The sequence below is a fragment of the Dryas octopetala genome, chromosome 5 (genome assembly GCF_963921425.1).
Source record: "Dryas octopetala chromosome 5, drDryOcto1.1, whole genome shotgun sequence".
Lineage (NCBI taxonomy): Eukaryota > Viridiplantae > Streptophyta > Magnoliopsida > Rosales > Rosaceae > Dryas > Dryas octopetala.
Window position 1 is genome coordinate 18565602 of NC_141370.1, and position 23871 is coordinate 18589472.

The window sequence follows — 23871 nt, forward strand, 5'->3', positions numbered from 1 at the left end:
CAAAGAGAAGGAGAGAGGGGTTTCCAGATTGCGATCAGGAAAAGATTTGGAAATCATATTTTCTACCGTTTCGCGCTCCAACGCGCCCTAAGGTGGTGTTTTTTACCTCAAATATGATCTGGGCCTGGGCCGGGTGAAACGAAAAGAAAATAACTTCTTTTTTTATTTGAATGCTGCTACTTGCACACTCATTTTCCACTCACTACACACCCCTCTTATTTATTATGTACAATTACAATTTTAACCCAATATTAAATTACTATAAAGGACAAATTTTATTTTAATAAAAAAAAAAAAACCCAACCCCAGCCCACCCGTCCCAGCCACCTGCCACAGTCCCATCGGCCATCGCCCCCCTACTCGGACACCGCCGACAACCCCTTGGTCGGCTGGCCTGCACCTCCCTCTAGGCCTCCCATTCTCTCTCCTTCCCTCTCTCCCTCTCCTTTCTTCCTTTCTCTCTAGTCTCTCTCCTATCCCCCTTTCTTTCTCTTTTGTCCCTCTATGTCCTCACCCCGACCCCACCCTCGCCGCCGGCAGTTCAACCCTCTAGTTCTCTTCTCTCTCTCTCTCTCTCTCTCTCTCTCTCTCTCTCTCTCTCTCTCTCTCCTCTCCCTCTCTCTCTCCTCTATATATTTCCCTTTTCTCTCCTTTCTCCATTTCTCTTTATCTTCTCTGTCCTTCTCTTTCTAATCTGTTGCAAAGGCCGGCGACCTGCAACAAATCAAAAAGAGAAGGACAAAGAAGAGAGAGAGAGAGAGAGGGAAAGAGACAGAAGAGAAATGGAGGCCGGCGGCAGACGAACAGTGTGGTCGGGACTTGGGTGTCTGGTGGCTAGGTTTTGTTTTTGTTTTTTTTTTTTTTTGGTGTAATGAGGCTATTTTAATAAAATGAAGGGTGTGTAATGAGAAATTAGAAAAAAAAAATGGGTGTGTAGTGAGAGGAAATAGGTGTGCAAATACCAACACTCTTTTATTTTATTTTTATAAAGAGTGCTTATATTCTCACCTCATATCCTATTTTTCCACCCCACTTTTTAATGAAAATGATGATTGACAAGTTTATAAAATGACCTCTAAGACATAAATAAAAATAGAAAGACAAACTCTATAAACTCCATGAACCCTCCAAAACTCTATTAATCTTTTTTATTATGTTGTTTTTGGGTGATGAACAATCTAAGGAATGTTGGAGGGAACTCTCCGAGTGAAGAGGTAAGAAAAAAAAGTCATTTCTTATGATATTTTTTAAAAAAAACAAAAATCAGGTAGGAGGTGAAACTTGTTTCACCAACTATGGTGGAACATCCATGAGATGTTCTACTTGCACAATTGAATTAGTATAATCAATTTTAAGTTTTGGTAACATAGTAGAATTAAGGTTTGCAATAAAAACATGTAAGCTAAAACATTCCATGAGAGCACCAGCATACTCCACATTATCTTCTTCCTTGCCTTTCTTGACCCAATTTCTTGATATTGTCATAATTCTTCGCATCAAACAAGCCAAAATCTTCCTTTGATGTTCTGGCATTTCGTCATCATCCTAATCAAAAAAATCACAGCCTCCACTGCAAAATTTCGAAATTGGGTTGAGATTAGAGGTGTCAAATGGGCCAACCCGGCCTGGCCCAGTCCGTTTAAGTTACGTTCATCGTGCTTTCATACTGTGTTCGGGCCGGCCCATATAGTTAAGACCTAGGCCTGACACGGCCTATTGGCCATTCGTGCTCGTGCCATGCCTTAAATGGGCCGGCCCATGAACCTTTTTTTTTTTAGGGTGATAAAATTAATTTGATGATATTTTTTCTTGTTTACAATTAAATATTAACATTATTTTTCATGAAAATTGAATATTTTTGTTGAAAAGTTCTCCAAAAGTGAAAAAAACAATGTTAAAGGAGTCGTGCTTAATTCGGGCTCATTTCGTGCCCGTGCTTGGTCCGTGTCATGCTCGTGCCGTGCTTGGTCCGTGTCGTGCTCGTGCCGTGCCATGCTTGATGGGTTAAAAACTTCGACCATGCCTGGCTCATTTAATCATGCCGTGCCGTGCTCGGGCCGGCCCAACCCATTTGACATCTCTGGTTGAGACCCATGAACCCGAAATTATATAAAGACCCTCAAAATTATTCCCAAACCAACCCCAAAAAATTTACCCAAATAAATAGAAATTAACTTAAAATTTGCACACCCGAAAAATGTCCTCCCAACGTTGTCTTTAGTCCAAGCAGTCTTCCTTGCTACGGGCCTTTTACGGTGGCAGAGAGGCCTTCGAACACTAGAGCAAGCAGAGGTCCCTTCACTTGATGATTGCATATTCCCAGAGGGGTCTTAATGATTTTTGGAATTTGAGCTATAAAAATAGACAAACCCTTGACATTTATAGCCAACAAGAGGTAAGGAGTGAAGGAGAACTGTTGTTTTTGGAGGGAATGAGCACCAAATTTGGCCCTCAGATGGTTAAGGTGGAAGGAAAAACGAAAGAAACACAAATCTAACTTGATTTGGCGAAATTGCCCAGAATTGTAACGCTCAAATGGATGGAATATCGTGGCAGGTGGCACATTGTCACGGAAAACAAATTATGGGTGGTAAATAGTTTTTTTTTTTTTGAATGGTATGGGAGCGGAACTATAGTATTGAACCTAACTACTAATGTTAATGATAATTGAATCGTTTTGTTTAGGAATGAAGATAAAATACACAATAACATTATTAGTAAAATAATCAATAATTTTACTATTGACAAGAAAAATGAAAACCGAATAAAAAGTAAAACGTGGTTCCAAAAATTATTGTTAACGATCAACTAAATTTGACCGTCACAGAAAATTTTCATAAGAAATGTAAAGTTGGTTGTGCCTGACACTACATGTATCTCGTAAAACGGGGTGGGACCATGCCTTCGTATGAGTATCTAAGAAGTCTGCTTTGACACCTCTTGAATAAGAAGAGAGATCCCGCTTTTATTTTATTTCCCGATATATATTTGAATCTATATACAAATTTATGGAAATTCACCTTAGCTCATGTCAAATTTTATGAGCCTCTGTAGTCTTCAACTCAAACTAGAAAACTATACAAACAGCCGGTTGAGGCAAAAGGAATAATTACTTCCCAGGACAAGGAGAGACGACTTCTAACCCACATTGCTCGAAGTTAATCATCTTCCGGTGCACCAATAGATGTTCTAAAATTGCTACTGAAGAGAAGGGACGCATCCATCTTCCGCATGCACCTTTGGAAGATAAACACAGCACCTGCAATCTTTCTTTCTTCATCCTCAGTAATCGGTCACCAGAGTCAACAAATTATAACTTTCTCATTTCTGCTCCCCACTCAACTGGGGACGGAGACGGGCCCTGTCCTGTACTTTCAAGGGCGCCTTCAAGGAGCCTCTTTGGAGACCAAAATGTCTCCCTCATTAAAATCCTCGAAAGGTGAGGATCCACTAGAAGAATCACTTTCGTATGCAGTCTCCCTCGGCGATGATGGAAGTGATTCTCTCTGCTGAGACGACACACCTTGTACATGACAAAAAAAAAGCTTCAGTCTCAATATTAAATACTTCAAATTGGGTATCCAACAATGTCATAAAAAGGGAGGTGGGGCGGGGCAAACATGCCCTATTTATAGGATCATCAAGCATCCCTTAGTCTTAAGTAAATGACATCCCTGAGAATGAATAGGCCATGCACTATGTCATTTTCTAGGTCATTGAAGAGAAAAAACAAAAAAAAGGGTGGAAAAAGGAAGGTGATAAGGTGACCGACTATTTAAAAAAAAAATTATAAAATGAAACGGTCCACAAACCTTTTCTTGAACGGAATTTCTTTGTGTGTCGCCTGATAAGTCTCTTAGCTTTTGTTATCGTGAGCTGCCTGGCGAAGGGAGAGAACTCCGAATCACTTTCACTCCAATCTCCTTGGAAATCATTGTCTGCTTCACCCCTCATGGTCCTCAACACAAATGCCTTGGCCTTGCGACGTTGAGTATTGAAAAGGCCTCTAATGGAAGTGACAAATCCATCACCTGCTCCATCGGTTGGACGCTTGAGAAAGGTTATTGGATGCTGATCAGATTGTCCTGGCTGACCTTCATTGTCGCTTAAAATAAGGTCACTATCAGGAACACCAGATCCACTCGGTTCCTTCTGACTAGCCTTGTCTTTGAACTTCTTACCCTAGAAAATTGATGGAGAGAATTTAAATGCAGGTTTGAACAGGAAAAAGGTAGATGACAGTAATTCTGCGGACAATCAGATTTAAATAATCCAAAACTCTTAAGCTTAGTCAACACAAATGAAATCTTAAAATATGCAAGCTGCATAATGAAGATTGAATAAAAACACATTAGAGGTCCGTAGATGAGGATGTTTTTATCTATCCTTCATTGTGTTTAAATCTCAGAAGGTCAAGTTTTATTAGTAGAAATATTTCAACCTGACAAATTAACAATAGGAAGCAATTAAACTAAATTGTGATGTTTGGGAGGAGGGGGTGGGAACAGTCCCAGTTCATTAGATTTTGCATGCATAATCAGTAGGGGTAAATATACAAAGGTACGTAAATGCAGACCTGCATTCCTGTCACAGACTTCAGGACTCCCCAAATGATATGCTTCTTAACACGTGAAAAGAGTCTCCGCCAAGTACCAGTGAATTCGACACGGTGAAATGTATCCATCAGCAACTTAAGATCATTTACAACAAATCTTGATCCTTCATAAGTAACACATAGCTCAACCTGTGAAAGCATGACATTAAGCATTTGACTACAAAAAGTATATTATTGCAATATGAAATGACAGATGATGAAACTGAACCAACCTGGCTTATCTTGATATTGTGAAACTCCATCATCTTTCGAGGCCTGGATCTTTTTTCTTCTTGTGGCTTTGCTACCTTCTTTTCTTCATTGGATGACCTGCCAGATTTGATAGCTTTGGGATCTTTTGATTTATTCTTACCGGACTCGTCTTGTTCAATAGAACCAACTGGCCCACTAATGCTCTGTAAGACAAGTTCAGTTGCAACTGATTCTGCCACAGTCTCTTCCCATGATCTGTCAAAGGAAGATGTTCTTCTTAACTCTGGGGTTGGACCACTAACAACGTGTGCTTTTAGGTTTTGCAATTTTGATTCCTGCAGACAGGAATCATGTCAAAGAAAAGATCATGAAAAATGCAGTGCTGCGTTATGATCAAATCAAAGAAAGTAAGATTAAAAGAATAAAATTCTCTATATCCACTCTATTATAAAAAGCCAAAAGCTAATACCCCCCCTTCTTCACCCACTCATCCTTCTTTTTTTTTTTGTTTCAAGTGCGTATTAATTACTCAAAACTATCCAATAACCAACTATAGTTTGATTTAATGTAACCGTGGAATAAAAAATAACCATCCACTAACAAATTTCAAAAATAAAAAAATCTAGAAAACAGGAGAGCCTCCTCACATGCATGTAGAAATGCTAGTAAGGATAAGGTCCTGGCTATCTTTACTACACATACTACTAACAAGAGTATCTAGTGATTATATTGGTTCATAACAAATTGCGCCAAGAGCCATATGAATGTAGAGAGCCGGGAATCTTACTTGCCCAGAATCTGCAAGAACAGAGGATTGACTGGTAACAGGGACACTTGATTTGGATGAGGCCTCAGACTCTTTCATTGCAAAAGCGTCCAGGATTATTGAGCCTTTCTTTAAACGTTTTGCACCAGCAGTTGTAGAAACCTTCCAAACTTCCTACATGTCCCAATGGGAACAACTGATTGTTTTTAGCATTGATGACACTTTTTTCAGAAGCAATCACAAATTCAAAAAATTAACAATTCCAACTGACCTGCCGCCTTTGTGAATCTTGTTCTTCTTCTGGGAATAAATATCCCCACATCATTCTGTACATTGTCTCTGTTAAATGGATCTTGAGGGGGTAAATCTCTACCTACAGTGTAAGAAATAACTTGTTTAGCAAGAAATTATTAGTTCACCAAAGCAAGATCAAAAAATTCAATTTTACTGAGGATATGTAGCCTCTTTATTCCAAACAATATGTTGGTTAAAGCCTTTAAGGCAAGCTAGATTCCCTTCCATGCAGTGCATAAATGTTCTCATGAGTATCACTGGTCAAATATGTATGCATGCTAAGCTGTTATAAGCTGCCTTCTTGCATATGAGCATCAGTGTTACAAAAGAAATTACGAAGCCTTGTTATCTTCCTTTAGTAGTAGTGTAATCGTAGTGAGAACCAGTAGCATGATCAAGTCCAGCTTTCAACTAGAAACTTTCTCAAAAAGAATGCATTCAAATGATTCCTTCTTAAGCCTCTCTAGACTACAAGAAAACTGACTCCAGTGCTAGCACTCCTAGGGTTAGACATGTCCAAGATAGGTGTTTCATGCGTAAGAGGAATGAAGAATCCAAGGATTAATTTGGAGGTCATTACTGCAAAAATAGCTAACCAGATTTTGGTTATTTTTTACTTTTTGGTTGGAATCGGCTAGGTCATGACTAGAATTTGGTTATGCGGACATGCCTGGTTGCCCATATTTAGGCCCATAGGATCCCAGAATTATCTCACATAATTGTATATTAATTAAAAAAAAATGTATCCATGTTAAATTTGTTTACCATTGTTTCCAAAAGCTTAAATTGTTAGGATATGGAGAAGGTGGTTGCTGGAATCTTCAGAGGAGTTCTCTTCAGGGGAGAAAAGTAGGGCTGCCGTGCCAGTGTCCATGGCAGCCACCATCCAGAGTTAACCCAAAAAATAAAAAAGGATTATGATTTAGAGTTATTTTGGGAATATTCATGGGGTGACAACCACCATCTAGAGCTAAGAAAAAACAGAGTTAAAGTTTAGGGGTATTTTCAGAAAACTAGTGGGTGGGTTGAGTAATATTTTTCTAAGAATATTGGGGGTGGAGAAAACAGAGGGCGGAGTGAGCATTTCTTAGTATATCCTACAGAGAAAATTACGGGAAGAAGTAATGCCAACTTATTTAAAGAGGGAAGAAAACAGAACTTATTACCTGAAAAAGTTCAAGAGGAGAACTTCCATCCTTTGGAGCTCCCTGCTTTGCATCCACACGAAGCATAACTTTTCTGTAGACAAAAATGTACAATATATAATTTATGAAGATTAATATGAAATATTTGAGTAAGTACCTAATTCCTCATATTCAAAAGGATGACAGAAAAATAGAAGGTGGATATAGCTTCAGAGGGTAGACAATAATAATTTTTTTTTTTTTTAATACACAATGGATCCCAAAAAAAAAAATCACCAGACAAGGTCACTTCCATCATATTTCATACACAGTGGAGATACCTAGTTTCTTCTGAAGATTATCCCTCCAATACTGTTGTAACATGAAAATGGCTGCATATCTTATATTGTAGACAAAAGTATGAACTACAAATTTCATTATAGGAAACAGAAACTTATATTAACCATATAGGCAAGTGTGTGAACAAAACATGGAAAAATTCAAAATCATACCACTTAAAAAAGAAAATGCAAAAATTCAAAATAACCATCTAAACTTTGTACTTTCCCAATATTTAATGAGACTACCATTTATGAGACAAATCTTAATGTAGTGAATGCAAGTGCACTTTCCCATACAACTCATGCATGTAATATGCGACTTTGATTAACTGTGGAAGTTAAGTTTGATTCAAATAAGGTTTATGGCTTGAATATAAATCAAACATATAATTTTGCTAAGTTTTTGTTTTTGGTTTTTTTATTTTTTTAAATATAAGAGAGAGAAGCATGAAAGGAAAATGAGAAGAGTGATGATAGATGTGAATGAGAGAAGAAAAAAAATATATAGAATGGTTCATAAAAGAGATACCAAAGCCTATAAACTATAAACCAGTTTAAATAGTTTTTTATTTTTAGCTTTGGTTTTATGTGTTCTCTTCACTCAATTTTTATTCTTCTCTCTCATATCTCACCTCCTTACCTCCTTTCTCCCATTTTTCCCCTCACACTTTTTAGCACATCATGAAACAGGTTAAAATATTTATTTCAGTTGAAATATAGTCAGCTCAAGGGAGAATTTTGCAGTTAAAAAAAAAAAAAAAAATCGAGGAAATACAGACTGAAATGTGAACGAAAATCCACGGTCATCCTCAAATTGTATGAATGAAAGCCCAAGGTAAAAATCAGAAAATTATTTGGCTGTATGAAAGGAGGAACAGCTTAATTTGTGAGAATAATAAATTTCTAAGATTAAAAACAGCTTAATTTGTATGAAAGCAAAGAGCTGGGGATGTTTTCTTAACTCTGGGGCCGTACGGTCACATCCGATATTTTCAGGACTAAAATTTCCCTTTCTACGTGGAAACAGAAATTAAAAAGAAAAATTGTGAGAACTACAGGTAGTCTTTAGGGATCATTATATTCCTTTCCCCCACAAAATCTGTGATGAGGGAGGGCAAACACAAAAAATTTAACTAGAGTAGAATAAACATCACCGAGAAATACCAATTAAGACTTACAAAACGATATTCAGGCTAATTCATTCACCTGAACCAAAGGAAATAAATTTAAAGGCATGGAGAAGAGCAAAAATTTTCACAAAAAAAAAAAAAAAAAAAAAAAACCTAAGCTCCTGAACGGCATGATGACCCTGCTCAAAACATAAAATATCGGATTACTACTAGAAGACTTTTGCATGATGTGATCTGAGTAACAGCTTCTACATAATAAAAAACACTGTATTCAACTGTAGCACAAGTGAAAGGAGAACACAAGAATGCTATACGGTGAGTCACAACAAAAAGAAAAGCAAGAAGACTTTTTTCTGTAGAAGGAATAACAGTGATAAAACACAGTTATTCACTATAGAGTCTAAGTATCCAACAAGCAGGAAAGAGGTGCATACTTTCCCCATTCAGGCGGAGGATTCCATGCTGATAAAAGCATATCTGATTTGGCATTTGGCAGGCAGTTTCTGACCACAAAATTTTTTGTTGTAAACTGAGCAACACCAACATCCTTGTAATCCCGGTCAAAGTCATAAATCTACGAGGAGCAAAAAAGAAAAGCATATAAGCCTTATTCTTGCAAAAATTAATGCTACGAGAACTATGCTCCAAGTATATTACATCCTATGCATTTATGAGAGTTAACTAGAGTGTCAAGCAGCATGAATACCAGATAAAACCAAGGCTGCAGCTTTTTTTCCCTCCTTTTCCGGTAATACTTAATAAACGCAACAAAAAAATGAAAAAGGAAAGAAAGAAGCATGAATATCACGATCAAAACCACATGGAAAATGAACATCTTCAGACTTTTCTTTTAAGAAACAATAACTTTACAAAAGATAAAAATATGCAAAGAAATACAGAAAATTCTCAACCTAAGCTGAGTGCCCAACTAAACACTTACAACAGAAACAATATAATCAAACCATGATTCCCCTCCAATAGAGATAAATCGAACCGAAGGTAATGTCCCTAAGATGTTTAAATAGAAGCCCACAATGACGCCAAACACCTGGTCCTCTCCCAAAGAAAACCCACCTCCTCCCTCTTATCTTAAAAAATTTCTGTTGTTTCTCTCCGCTGCACAATGCCACAGGGTTATTGCCTTCTTAGCAATAACAACAGAGCAGCTTGGGGCGAACAACAAATACGAACAGCAGGAATGGATGAAAGTAAAAAAGTGACATCAAGAGATGAACTTAATTAGAGCAACTCGATTTCAGGAACTGCTTCCTGGGGAAAACCTGGGGAAAACATGAAGGAAATGCCTAAGATGTCAGTTGTCATAATTCTTTCGCTATCAATCTTGCAGCCACTATTTGGAAAACATACTTTGTCCCCTGAGTTCTGTTCATTACCATTAACGATATGCGTAAAACAAAACTATTCTAAGGTGAAGAATTTGAAGGCCCAGTGTCTCTTACTTGGGTATAGGGGGGCCAGGGGCATAACTAAGACAGTTATGCACACTCACCCAAGCAGAACCTCAGAGTTGCCAAATATAAGCAACAATACCAATAGGAAAGAAGTACAAACAGTGAATGATAGTCCCCAAGGATTTTACTACATCCAAACATAGGAAGAAGGAAAGAACAAACTGCATTTGTTTCCTAGAGTAGCATCCCTCATAAACACCCATCATAAGCCATGAAACCCTCTATCACTCCAAGGCACCAATAATAATTGAGAAATTTTACATCAACTCCAACAAAATCAAGGCAGGCATATCCCCCTCCAGCACCAAAATAATTTTACTGTCACTTCCCAAGAAGGGCTAGATAATAAAGCACTATGCTCCATCGAAAATTCAGAAAAACAAACGATAGTACTTCAGTTTTCATAACCTTTTCTTCTTGATCTCAACCTTTGTTCCAATAAAGAAACATTGTCAATCTAAGCCTTTCCCATCCATAACCTTTTTTATTTTTTTATACGACACGTACTTTCATTTTTAAAACAAACATCCACTCTTTAGTCTACAACTAACGAAATAAAATATTAAAAAAAAAAAAAAAAAAAAGCAGAACTACATGGCTACAGCTTTCCAATCAGAGTAAATATCATGAAAAGACTAATCCCTAAACTCGGAAGAAACCAAAGACCACAAGGATGTCCAGAACCAAACTCTATCCCATAAATGGTCCACCTCCTCCCCCTTTACGCCTTCAAAAATTCTTCTATTCCAAACCACCCAAAAGATTGCTACTACAGCACATCTCGACCCCTTTTTCTTCCTCCAAAAAACTTTAGCATTTCACTTATAAACTTGTCACAAGAATCTGGAATTTCCCATCCATAACTATGAAATGGCCATTAAAGAGAAAAAAAAAAAAAAAAACAAAAAAAAAATCCCTAAGATGTATAGTATTAGCACCTATATTGGTCAGGCAAAGCTTTTAAAGTCAAAATCTTAGGAGTAAAGCCAGTCACCAGTCATGACTCAATCCTTCACTAGACAAAAGTAGATTCATTTCTTAAGAACTTAAGATGCTCAGTGCTCACCATGTCATTGATCTCAGCCTCTGCAAAAGATTTACCATCAACAAGCATGCTCCAAACCACTTTGTTAATTTGCAAAGAAATGCGCATAGCATAGGACGGACTTTTATTCTTCTCCTTTTCCATCAGTCGTAGCTGGGCAGCCTTGTGTAGAGCCATTCGTAATGATGCATATGATGCTTTCCTTGCTTTTTTTGAATTAACAAGCTCTTTTTTTAATCCTTGCACCTGTAGAGGAGAAATCCGATGTTTATAATCTGATTAAGTACTGAACAATTATAAGCTAAAACAGCCATACAAGTACAAACAATAAACAGTAAAAACGAGAGAGAGAGAGAGAGAGAGAGAGAGAGAGAGAGAGAGAGAGTACTATTAAAAGAAGATTCAACGAAGTAATCTGACAAGGCATCAGCAAGCATCCAGTCTAATTTTTGAAGCTACACTAATCCTTTTATGCCCCAAAAATGAAGATTTTAAGTAGGATTTCTCACATATCTACATTTTCTAAACTAATTTATGATAAAATATGACAAATTATTATTACTTTACTTTTTTTAAAGTTGAATCCAATCCAAAAGTGAAATTTTTAAAGAAAATCAGTTTAAAGTTTAAAACATTTTTTGCAGGAAGACCATAATCTAGTGTTGAAATTACACTAATCCCCTAGAAATGAAAATTCTGAGTAGGATACTCATATTTAGTATCCATTAGTATGGAATTTTGGGAATCAATCTTTACTCTAGCACCAAGTGCAGGACAAGTGGATTCCAGTAAGTTACATGGGATCACTATTGTAAAGTTCCATAACAAAATGAAACGAGGCAAAGGGGAAAGAGCCGCTCCAATCCTCTTTAGAAGTTTCAAGTGGATGGTCAGGCTATGCAAATTTATTATTTTTTATACGAAACATGAAGTTTAGTCAGACTAGGCACATCAAACTCATCTCTAAGATGGATATCTAAACAAGTCTACACAACAAGAAACTTGAACTTAAAAGTCACATCCAAAGACAAAAAAAAGGAGCACTTAGAAAAGTGTGGTCTGTTATGAGAATAGAAACATGGTGTTTGCATACTAGTAAACACAAAAGTGAGCAACAAAGAAAGGGAAAAAATGGCTACCATCATCATTTAAACCTAATGCACTTAATTCTAGGTTGGCTGATGCAATAATGAACTGCAATTTGAAGATAATGTGCAAGGCTTGATCACAAAGGATGATGAGAATCCCTGCTACGGGTATCCTACTTGCTGCTCACTACTAAATTGAATAACTTTAAAAAAGAAAAAACAATCATTTTACTGTTGGATAATTGCAAATGGAAAAGAAATTTTAGTAGAACTGCACTGTAAAAGTGCTTTCTCATTTTTCAATAAGAAATACTATTCCATCCCAAGTGATTTATCAGGAAGGTAAGAACAGTTATATTTTCCATCAACTTTTAGAGTTTCAGCAATTAGAAGTAATTCAGGTGGGCCTGACTTGGCTACACAGGCAAAACAGAATAACTTTGGGAACTTTACCAAATTATCATGCAGCTTGGAAATCACTACTACCACAACACATCAGATTTAACACAAAAATTCCAACACAATTAGCACACAATGAACATTAACCCACCCCCCCCCCCCCCCCCAGGAAAAACTAAAATTGGGGGAGAGAGAGTACAACACTTATGGTAATTAGTCCACTAATAGTCCCACAATTTCATTCATCGCATTGTTCTTACAGTTATTTTGGCTATCCATGGACAACAAACAAACAAGACCCAAGGAAAAAAAAAAATGAAATAAAAGTCTAATACTCTCACCAGAGTGGATCTTGTACCATTTATCATCCACAAGTCCCCTTCCTTTTCTGGATATAGGTCTCCAGTGGTATCACACCGAAGGGACAATTTCCTTATGTCACCAAGAATCAATTTCTGCTCCCGCTCTTTCTGCTCAAGGTCCACTTTTGCAAGCTCTACCTCCTCAACACCATCAGGAACCACCTCATCTGCCTCCTCCTCCACATCTTCATCATCTTCAGCAGGAAGCGACAGACTACTTTTCCTAGGCCTGAATCACATGCTAAATCAAATCAATTTGAATACTTATAGGACAAAGGCATGATGACCCTTCACATTTAATTTGGGCATTTTGTACTGTAAAACATGACTGCATCTGAATAACAATATACCACTTTTGAAAACTGAACCTTATAAAATTTAGCCAAAAACTAAAACCCTTATCCGTATCAATTAATTACCAAGTGCCCCAAAAGTTTAAGCAGTTGAGAAATGAGATAATATTCTATTTCAACAAATATCAACCTCTTCAAATTCCATTGTAGTTTAATAATACCTGAATGATAAACATCTAACAAGTTTGACTAACTCTGTTATAATAACTTAAAAAAGGTACTCTAGAATTCCCAATTCTTCATTGTAAATTCATGAAAATCTAAAAATTTATGCCTGGAAAAGCAAAGATAACATCCGAGCTGCAGCCACTGGTCAGATTTTAAATTTACACATGTTAAATTGATCAGCAATCACTGAATGATGTAAAAACTTGAAGCTCGTGCTATTAAGAAGGCATTCACCCTATGGTGCTATGCAATCACAGTGGTTATGCGGCTTGTTTGGATGGAAAGAAATAACAGAGTTTTAAAGAGAACAGGAAGTAGATGGATTTTCTTGGGAGAGGAGCAGATTTATGGCATCTTTTTGGAATTCTTTGTCTAAGCATCTTAAGGACATTCCTTTTGGTTTGATTTATCTTGATTGGGTGAAGGTTATAATTTAATAGTAATGTTCTGGTTATAAGTTTAGCTATAACCTTAGATGGATAATCCATATTTCTTTGTATCTCTTTCTACTTTCTATAATTATTGTTTCTCATCCAAAACCAAATGAAGAAATCTTATGCAATTAACCAAATGGAGAGAAATCAAATTAAGAAGGAATGGGATACAAATCCTCACTTGGGAAGCCGTGCAAAGAGAAGATTTGTCAACACATCCAGCATAACCTGAAACTGGCGAGAGGTCATTGTTGCCGTAATATTACGGGAATTGAAAGTCAGCTCTTTTAAGGGCTTCACCTGTAACAGAAAGATTCACAGGCAAGCCAAGTGTTTAATACAGATTAATACTTAAAGAATGATCTACATACACAATATGCCGGTAAAATGTTTGTAAATCCATATGTTAACACCAGGATCTATATAAACTATCCAGTGACCAACATAGACACATTATATATTGCCAAATCACCTTTAATTCTGGAGTTCCACCTTTGTGCCTTGTGTACCGAAAGTACATATCACAGGGCATAAATACTCTCTCAAGTAAAGCACCAGTTCGTTTTACTTTTGGAGAGCTTCTACGAATTTTTGGAAGCCACTGCAATCCAGCCCCTGGATCAACATCTGTTGGTGCAACATGAGCTTGAACATGCTCCAACATTACAGAAAACTCCATGCGTTTCCATGTCATTTCAGGTTCACATTCAGGAATATTTACATTCACAGGACCAAGTGCTTTCTCAATCATCTCAACACCAACATGAAGGACAGAATGAAATGACCGGGCCAAAACCCGGCCACTAACAGCGGCAAGCAGAAATCTTCCCTGTTTATCAAAAAGGACAGTGACCCTCAGGTGTTATTATACTGTTTTTCTTCTTATTTTTTTCTGCAAAGTTCAAACAATTGAAGAGTGCAAAAGGCATAAGCATGTGTTTCTCACATCGCTTGGACCTCCAAAATTTGTACTTAAAGTTACAATGAAAGTTTCTGATTGTAATACATTCCAAAAATGACAAATCTTTCTGGTATGAAACGCAGTTTTTGTTTTATACAAAGAGCGAGACGTTTTAGATGTGAAGCAGTTTTTGATAAATACAAACAGAACTTAAGAACAATCAAAACATAAGTGATGAAAATTCAGTGTTAAATAATACATCATTGAACCAAAGCAGAAAAATAGTAACATCATAGGAAAACTAAATCCTAAAAGATATGCAATGTATAAGGAGCAAAAATACATCCACATTTAAGAAAAAAAAAAAAAGATAAAAAAAATCTACATTTTTACAATATTACAGGTTGATGACTAAGCAGCATGTGATGCTACAAGCCATTACTATATGGTACAGTTTACAATTAATGGTTAGGTCCAAAAGTATTTACAAGATTATGATTTAGGCATTTAGCTTAAACTTAAATAAAGATTCTGTGCTTTACAAGATTCAACAAGAACGCCACATTTTCAAAAAAGTTGTGCAGACGAAATGGGATTTGACCGAATCTACAGGCAATAATATTAGATATAGAGTGAGATGGAAATAGGACCACTGTAGCACCAGATCATTGAGGCTAGATTGAAATGCTTCACTTTGTAGAGCAATGGCTTATAAGGAAGTTTTATTTTATAAAGAAAATGAAAATCTATATGATTCTTCCTTAAGAATTCAAATACTCGAACTTGTTCCAGAGTTCACATCTTTCTCTTTTTAATTCTCCCTCTAAGCTCCATTGTTCTTCTAGATTGTTAATTTCCTTTATTGCATTCAAGATAGCACTCTTAGCCACAGTAGCATGACCAAACACATTTTGGTTCCACACTTTGACTTTCATTTGATACCTTCTAATATTTTAAAAAACTTATAATATTCCCACCCCTGAATGTAACCTTCCTCCCACCACTGCTTGAAATTATCCATGAATTTCCTATGATGTATCCATATATTCCCTAACTTCCAAACAGACTGTGTTTTTTCTTTGGATTACACCATGGTTCCTTTTGTTTTTACATCCTCTCTTCCTCTGTGTTACTACCTTTCCCAAGTTCTCAATTTCTCCTGCAGTAGACTATATTCATTAACATCACTGACATCATATCCCACCCAATGATCTTCCCTCCTTGAGGAATAATTATGTTTCTTAGTACCCCATACCACAAGTTCTGGAAAAATGCTAACGGAATCTCCCCTACCATTCCTGTATTTTTCCATTCAAACCTAGTAGAAAATCCTCTGTAATTCCTAAAGAACTTCTCCTGGATGCTTTTTTTTGCAGCTTGAGACACACTTCCCCATCCAAACAGAGAACCCAAACTCCACCTTCATGTAGAAGCTCCTTAACCTATTCCTCTTGGTAATTTTTATTGCACCACCTCAAGAAATTTTGTTCTTTTCTAAGTCGATAATTGCAAAACAGTTCTTTGAGGATGTGGCTCTAGATATCTGAATGATTTCAGGAATAATTAGATAAAAGGAAAACTCAAGCAGCCAACCCAATTTAGTTGGGTAGAACTCTGTGCTGAATGAGTTAAGTATACAGACTAAAATTTCAAGTGTTCTAGCCATGCAATTTGGACATCCCTATATCACATTATTAAGATTCAACATTCTGTTGGAGAATTTGTAAAGTCAACAACCCAGCTCATTTTACTGCATCTCATTAAAGTATTAAATTGCATCATATGGTAGACTAGCAGAAAGAGAAAATCCCAATAAAAAAAAATTACAGATAGCAAGTTTCTATACAACTTACATTGGCATCTTCCGAATGAAGATTAAATTGGGGCTCAATGACATTCACCATGAAATGACCAGTCCCATCCTCCTCAGAATCATTTGTTTCTCTAGGCTTTGCTGCAATCATGGAAAACAAATGCCTCTTAGCAGAAATCTGGGCTAATAATGCTAAAGTAAACTTAATATTACAATGGAAAGAACATAGCTAGTAATATTTTTTAATTGTTGATGGAATTCATCACACCATACCTAGATCAAAATTGAACTTCTAAAATATCTCTAAGTTAAGGAGCCCATTTACATAATGGATATAAAAAAAATATAAAATAAAAACAATTCAGAGTAACTTCATAGGGTGCTTACCAACTGCAACAGATGAGGAGTTCCCAACTGCAACAGATGACGAGTTCTCAACTGGAACAGATAATGCGTTCTCAGCTGGAGATGATGAGTTCTCCAATTTAACTGAATTCTCAGCTGGAGATGATGAGTTCTCTGCATGCTCGACAGAAAGAGAGTTAGCACCAAGGTTCATAGTAGGGGGCATAGAGTTACCATCTTGATGCATTTCACCTTCACTATGTGACTGGTGCTCCTCATGTAATTTCCTTTGTGCATACTGCCTGGAAGGAGAAGGTTTTGGTGGCTGAAATGCCTTGGATAAACCACCAACAAAGGACCAAACAGCATCTCTATTCTCAATATTCCACAAAATCTTGAGGCCATAAATAAAAATACGCTGACAATTGTCAGCTATTACCACATTGTATCCATCATCATCACTATGGTCAGATCGTGTATGCTCATCACTCTCACTCACATGTTCGAACTCAGACCTCACATATGTCATCTCAACATTTCTTCTTCCAGCCTCTTGCCAGGCTAATAACCGAGCAGGGTCAGCCTTTGGGGCCTGCCTTCTGATTGTGAAATAATCAGATGAAAATAGAAATCCATCATCACGATGCTTCTCTGTGCAACTACTCACGCAGTTACTTTTTTCATTGGGAACTCTATCCATGGATGCAGGTTGTGAAGTATTTATTGTCGTTTGAACCACTTTTGCTACACTAGTGCTTTCTTCTTTATTTATAAATGCCTTGGGCATATGAAGGTCAAGACCCTGGTAGACAAGATCAAGAGGGTCACGCTTGCATTCAAAAGTAAACTTTTGCCTACCCCGACTAAAACACATTTCACCTTTCAGCTTTGTCATATTGAATGTCAGTCCTTTAGCTGGATCATCATCATCTAATGGCATATGCTTTATACAAGTAGGTGCAGCATCGATGCGGAGCATAAATTCTGTCATCACTCTGTCCAACGACAAGTTACCTGATCTAGGAATTCTTGGAACTCCAAAACGAGGCCAACGAGAAAAGGACCGCAATTTGTGAGGAGGAAGATAATTCATGTTCCAGAATTTTGTTATCCATGCTAGATCATGAGCACCAACATTCAGTGTCGGTGAAAGAATGGAAACATCCCCATCTTTATGAGGAGGACCATAAACAGTTCCATCTACATCAGCACTATCTACCACATTAGAATATGGGGCTTGTTTCTCACGTGAGGGAGAAGGTCTAAGAGAAAAGGTAAAGCGAAGGGACAGAGAGGTGGATCTGAATGGATCAAAAACCTTTTCACGAGGTCTCCCTTCAATGGGAAGTGCAAATAAATAATGATTCATGGGATTGCCAGATTCACATTCCCAACCCATCGTAACTTCAACAGTAAAGGAAGGAGCTTCTAGCAATGCACCGGATACACCTTTAGGAAGTTTTAAACCGCGATTGTTTGCCAAACTCTCCAAACTGCTCGAGAAAATCTTAAAATCATTTGCAGAAGCATAAATACGACCATCTGACTGCTGGATCTCCAGAGAGCTAGTTGTTATTTGAAGTTTGTCAAGCTTTTCATAAGGATCAGTAGTCGCAAGAATATTAAATATGGTTTCAGAAAAGGATAAAGTGATGTTTCCATGAATGTAATTTCTCATATCATCCCACCATGGTAAGCTCTTTTCCTTTTTTGGTGGAATGGGTTGTGGATTAGAGTTCCTAACACATAGATTAGCCCTGCGAAGAGCCACAGTAAAAGCATAACTCACATCAGCAAAAGTTGGTTCATATCCCACTCCAAAAGACACTTCTGCTTTCTGAAAATGTAAGGGCAAATCTGCATATGTTTTCATTGGCGGAGTTGTGCCACTAGCAGAACGAAGCATGTTCACCTTTCTCCATCTCCCAATGAAGACTTCTTTGTATTCTTGAGGCTGAAAACTTGTTGCCTGATCCAAAGAGATAATTTCTAATTATACAGAATACATGCATAAGCTTCTATGTCAAGACATAATACAATCACAAGACACAATTGTTGAATTGTGATATACAAATAAAGAAGAGTTTGAAAACTTTCAACTAAGATCCTCCAGGGTCCGATCACAGAAGACTCAAGGAAATTTTCAATTTTTTTATGGATGATATTGCTAGGGTCTCTAGGCCCAGAATCATTTGTAATTTTTTCGGCCGTGAGCCTCCATTATACCAAAAGAGAAGGTGGAAGATACAAAATGTGGACAAGCAGTCTACAACGCAGCCTACTTGAGCAAAACCGAATAGCTGAAATACATTGAACAAACAACACTCAAGAATGGCTAATTTTAACCTAGTCATTAAAAAATATCATAATAACCTCCCTATTGATGCATGTAGATCCATCATCCATTAAAATTATTGCTGTCCTACTTCTGGTACAATATTTGCATGCACACACATACACAAGTCCCAAATTAATAGAAACATGACATAATTGTAAAGCAAAACCAACACACAGTTCATACTTTCAAGTGTGCCAAAATAATTGTAAAGAAAAACCAACTCACAGTTCATACTTTCAATTGTGTCAAAATATTTTCACTAATTCTTATATAAAAAATATATGTATATTTCAACCAAAATGAATGAAAATAAAATACTACATAGATACTAGCACATACTCATTAAGAAAAACCAAGAAAATCAATTTTGTCTCAACATCTATCATAAATCAAGCAGCAAATTCATATGCAACTAAAAGAACGGGGAGGGACCCATGGGTCACCATGTCCTGTGAGACATTGTATGTCTATTGTCTGCAAGAATGCACGTAGGCACGAGTGCAAGCATTTATGTCATCAATTACCCAAGAAGATGATTTAATGTAAGGGTTAAATACAAAAATGGTCCACGAACTTTACAGTGAATCTCAATTTGGTCCATTAACTATAAAAAGTGTCAATTTGGTCCACGAACTTTCCAAGTTGTATCAAACCAGTACAAATGTTAATTTTCATCAAAAAATTAACGGAATTGGTCACATGAAAATGTGATGAACGGACTAAAATGTCTTTGAAAATGTGGTCACTTACTGTGCACATGACCAGTTTTCAATGAAAGTTAACATTTGTACTGCTTTGGTACAACTTGAAAAGTTCGTGGACCAAATTGACACTTTTTATAGTTAGTGGACCAAATTGAGATTCACTGTAAAGTTCGTGGACCATTTTTGTATTTAACCCTTTATGTAAATCCCATAAACTTACAAATCATCAATGGTGTGTAATGTGTATAAGAGATACATAATGCCTAAACCACCTTTTGCTTTTTTTCTTTTTCATGAGAAAAACCACCTATTGCTTCACTGTCCAGTTGCATATTCATTGTGAATAAGGCTGGTGAGAGAGGCTCGTTTGAGCTGGGAAATTCGTGCTTCTTGTGATATGTTATTATGTGAAAAGTTTCAAATTTTTTGGAGGGAGGAAGAGGAAGAGGGGTTTGATGCAAAGGAGATGTGCTGTGTTAGCAATCTTTTGGGTAGTTCAAAGGGAAAGGAAGAGAAGGAATTTTGAAGATGTAAGGGAGGAGGAGGAGGTGGACAGTTTGTGGGATAGAGTTCGTTTCTGGACATCCTTGTGGGATTTGGTTTCCTCTGATTAGAGATAGGTCTTTTCATGCTATTTATTCTGATTGGATCCTGTTGTCATGTAATTTTTACTGTTTTATTTTATAGCTTCATCTATAGACTAAAAGGAAGAACTTCCAGGGGACACCTTGTCCCCTACGTTGTAACTTTCATTTTCTAATCAATGAAAGTTGTGTTTCTTATCAGAAAACTTAAACTTACAAATCTACTTCACAAATAATATTCCTAGCCCATGACTAAAAAGAAGAAACGATATGATTCTTTAGCCTAACTTGACAATTATTCTTGCCAAAACCTAAATAAATAACTTATATCGTAAGGTGGTTTATAGCTTTATATCTCAACATTATATTTTATACAAGATTTAATTGCACAAAGCACAAGAAGGAATATACACTCATATTTGTCCAAAGAGTGGAGCAAACTTTACTGACTGCTTCGAGATAACTAGATGAAAGGTGAGATATAGGCATATATAGCCAGTTATTAAAACTTTTGTCCAATTATCACTAATCGACAATCACAATTCATGACTTGATATTCTAACCAGAATAACCTATATGTGTGTGCTTGTGTGTTTATATAGGTGTGTATCTCATTTGTTTTTTTCGGCCAAAGGATTCGACTTGCCAGCATGGTTAGATTATTAGAGCCGGAGAATATGATAATCCTTGAGCTATTTTATGGGTCAATGATCAAAATGACAACCTATCTGATCAAAGTTTAAGTTTTGCAACATAGATGTAAATCACTTGCATTTCAAGATATGGTTATCTTTTTATCATGGTAGGCACGACCAATGGCCAATAATTTATCAGATCAATAAATTTCCATGTATTCAAGAGGTGCTTCAGGATTTTTTTTTTTTTTTTTCTTATATATATCCCCCTAAACATAGCACCTGACAAGCCAAATTTCCATATGCTAAAATAAAACATCAAAACAATGGTAGTAAAGGGAATGCCACTTTGCAACTTACCTGCTGTGCTAGCACAAGACGACCTTTACATTTAGCAGAAGTACCAGACAAGAGAGGAAATGTATAATCACGTATCTGAACAACAATAGCGCCAGAATGCAAGAGAACATTACCCCCATACAGTCGAGAAAATGGTATATCATTTTCACGACAGACAGGATCCAGCACCTTTATAACCTCTATCATCCCATCATCTCCACCATCAATGTTTGTCAAGCTTACATCTATATCTCTTGCTGTTATGGACAGAAGAGAAGTTCTGGAAGTACTTGGTTTAAAACCAGCCTGAAACCCTTCCCTGCAGGCACCTGAACCTTCTGATGGTGCTAGATTCTGGCATGCCTTATAATATGATCTGAATGATTGTTTATAGATTTCTTCTTGCATTTTGGTAACTGCTGAAGGATCTTGTACATCAATCTCAACTCCATTAAAGAATGCCTTTCTTTCTTGAGTAGGATCATTTGTTTCAGTGGGTTTAGGAAGCTGGTTGACTTTAGAAACAAATTCATCAAGAAACTTCAACCTAACAGCTAACTCAGATGCCTCATTCTTCATCAGCTGATAGTGTTCATCAAGCCAACCTTGCAGAGGTTCCTCTTCAATATCAAAAGTTAACTTCCGTATGCAGAACTTTAGGCAGCCAAATTTTTTTGAACTAGGCTTCTTAGCTTTTGAGATATCTTTCTTCATGGGAAAGATAAGACAAGTTCTAGCAGCAATTACAAGCTTCAAAGCACGCACCATTTCTTCAACGGAATCATCAATGGCACGCAATTGTAACCTGTATGGCAGGCAAATATGAACATCAAGGCCTTGAATTACCCAATCCCACGTTGTAGCCACAGGTACTTTTGCATCAGATGGACATGAGACACTAGGGATACGTGATATTTGCATCCGGCTACTTTTTAATACTCTGGACCCACAGAAATTAAGCATAAGTCCTTCAAGAAGTATTCCTATGCAGGCATTCTCAGAAAAAATTGATTGTACCTGAACCATTGCATCAACTCCATCTCCAACCTCAGCATAAACAGACAGCATTTCCACATCGATGGCAATAATAGATTCCTTTTTCTTTTGCTTATCTAAATTTACTGGTTCTGTAATGGCTTCTTTCTTCTGGTCAAAGTCTCTCATGCTAGAGACACCTTCCATATGCTGAAGCTTCTGATTATGTACCAATAGCTTCAATTGTAGCCCAAGTTCAATTAGTGACAATTGTACATCAGGCTCCCACCTAACCGTAATATCAGTAGCACTGAAAAGAGAGCAGACAGCAATCTCTTTAAGACCACCAGTTCTCCGTACAAATTTAGCATTCTGCATGTCAAACAATGCCACTTTCGTTTCCGGCTTATGTTCCCCCAAGTGGTCCTGATATATAGATCTGGCTCTTTCAAGTTCAATCTGTGTGGACTGTTTCTCCTTGTTCACACACAAACTGAAATGGAAGATGTCAAGAGAGATGGAATACTTCAAGTTCTTGTGTTCATCAGATGTTGTGGACATTATGTCTGCAACCCGTGGTGTGCCATCATCTAAGGTGCTTATTACAATTCGACCACCCTGTGATCCATAATTTACACGCTTTGGATCTGCCACAACAGTATTTTCTAACCCCACCTCACCACAAAATTTTACAGAACACCGTTCGAGATTAAATTTCAATAGCCGAGTCCCTTTTCCTGATGATTTAGATGGACGCCCTCGGCTTTGTGATGTTCTTTTTTCCGAAGAAGATAAAGTTTTCAGCAGTGCTTGAAAGGATATGGCAGTTGATATAAGCGACTCAACACGCTTGAACGTACAATAAACACCCATACCAGTCACATCTACAGATAAAACCAATTTACATTTAGGACTGTCTCCTTCAGATGATTCCATGTCCTTTTTGCCCCAATCCAGACTAACCTTTGCAACATTCATTAAAGAACCTGAATTTGATTCTACACCAAAAAGGCTCTCTTTCAAGCATACTTGGTATTCATCTGCCATGTACAAATTTAGTTCACCAAGTTCCATATGTACAGTAGTTCCGGTATTTGATATGTTATTTGCAAATACATGCGATGATTGCGAGCAACCCTACACCAGAAAATCAAACTTCAAGATGTATGTTCATAACTTTATTTTTTAACTGAGAAAAAAAATTAACAAAGAAAAAGAATATACTATGGATGACTACATATGAAACAGCTGAATTTAGGAGTCAGAGCTAGAGAGATACAATGGCTACTTCACAGGACAGAGAAAATCAGAGAGTTAAATCAACAAAAACCAACTCATGTCACCTACAATGGCTGACATATGACCACCTATTGATACCATAAGAATTAGAAGTGTGCTTGAGCGAGAATAGGACTAGTTTGAATGACCTACTGAAAAGTCCTCATGTAGAACAC

The 23871-nt window shown here is 37.0% G+C and overlaps 1 protein-coding gene across 3 annotated transcripts in view; it reads right to left on the bottom strand.

Annotated features, from left to right (window-relative positions):
* Positions 1-2917: 2917 nt before the first annotated feature.
* Positions 2918-23871, bottom strand: part of SAB (HYPERSENSITIVE TO PI STARVATION 4) — a 30694-nt gene continuing 9740 nt past the window's right edge. For 2 of the 3 annotated variants that reach the window (XM_086243260.1, XM_086243262.1), the window contains 15 exons: positions 21464-23554; positions 16885-18811; positions 16538-16638; positions 14256-14612; positions 13965-14083; positions 12808-13057; positions 11001-11225; positions 8897-9036; positions 7034-7106; positions 5845-5946; positions 5595-5747; positions 4828-5142; positions 4577-4744; positions 3813-4182; positions 2918-3523 (listed from right to left, as the gene is read on the bottom strand). In XM_086243260.1, the coding sequence (XP_086099386.1) occupies positions 3387-3523; positions 3813-4182; positions 4577-4744; positions 4828-5142; positions 5595-5747; positions 5845-5946; positions 7034-7106; positions 8897-9036; positions 11001-11225; positions 12808-13057; positions 13965-14083; positions 14256-14612; positions 16538-16638; positions 16885-18811; positions 21464-23554 (6528 nt within the window). In that variant the 3' untranslated portion in view covers positions 2918-3386. The remainder of the gene's footprint in view (positions 3524-3812; positions 4183-4576; positions 4745-4827; positions 5143-5594; positions 5748-5844; positions 5947-7033; positions 7107-8896; positions 9037-11000; positions 11226-12807; positions 13058-13964; positions 14084-14255; positions 14613-16537; positions 16639-16884; positions 18812-21463; positions 23555-23871) is intronic. The other variant, XM_086243261.1, reaches the window with a different exon arrangement.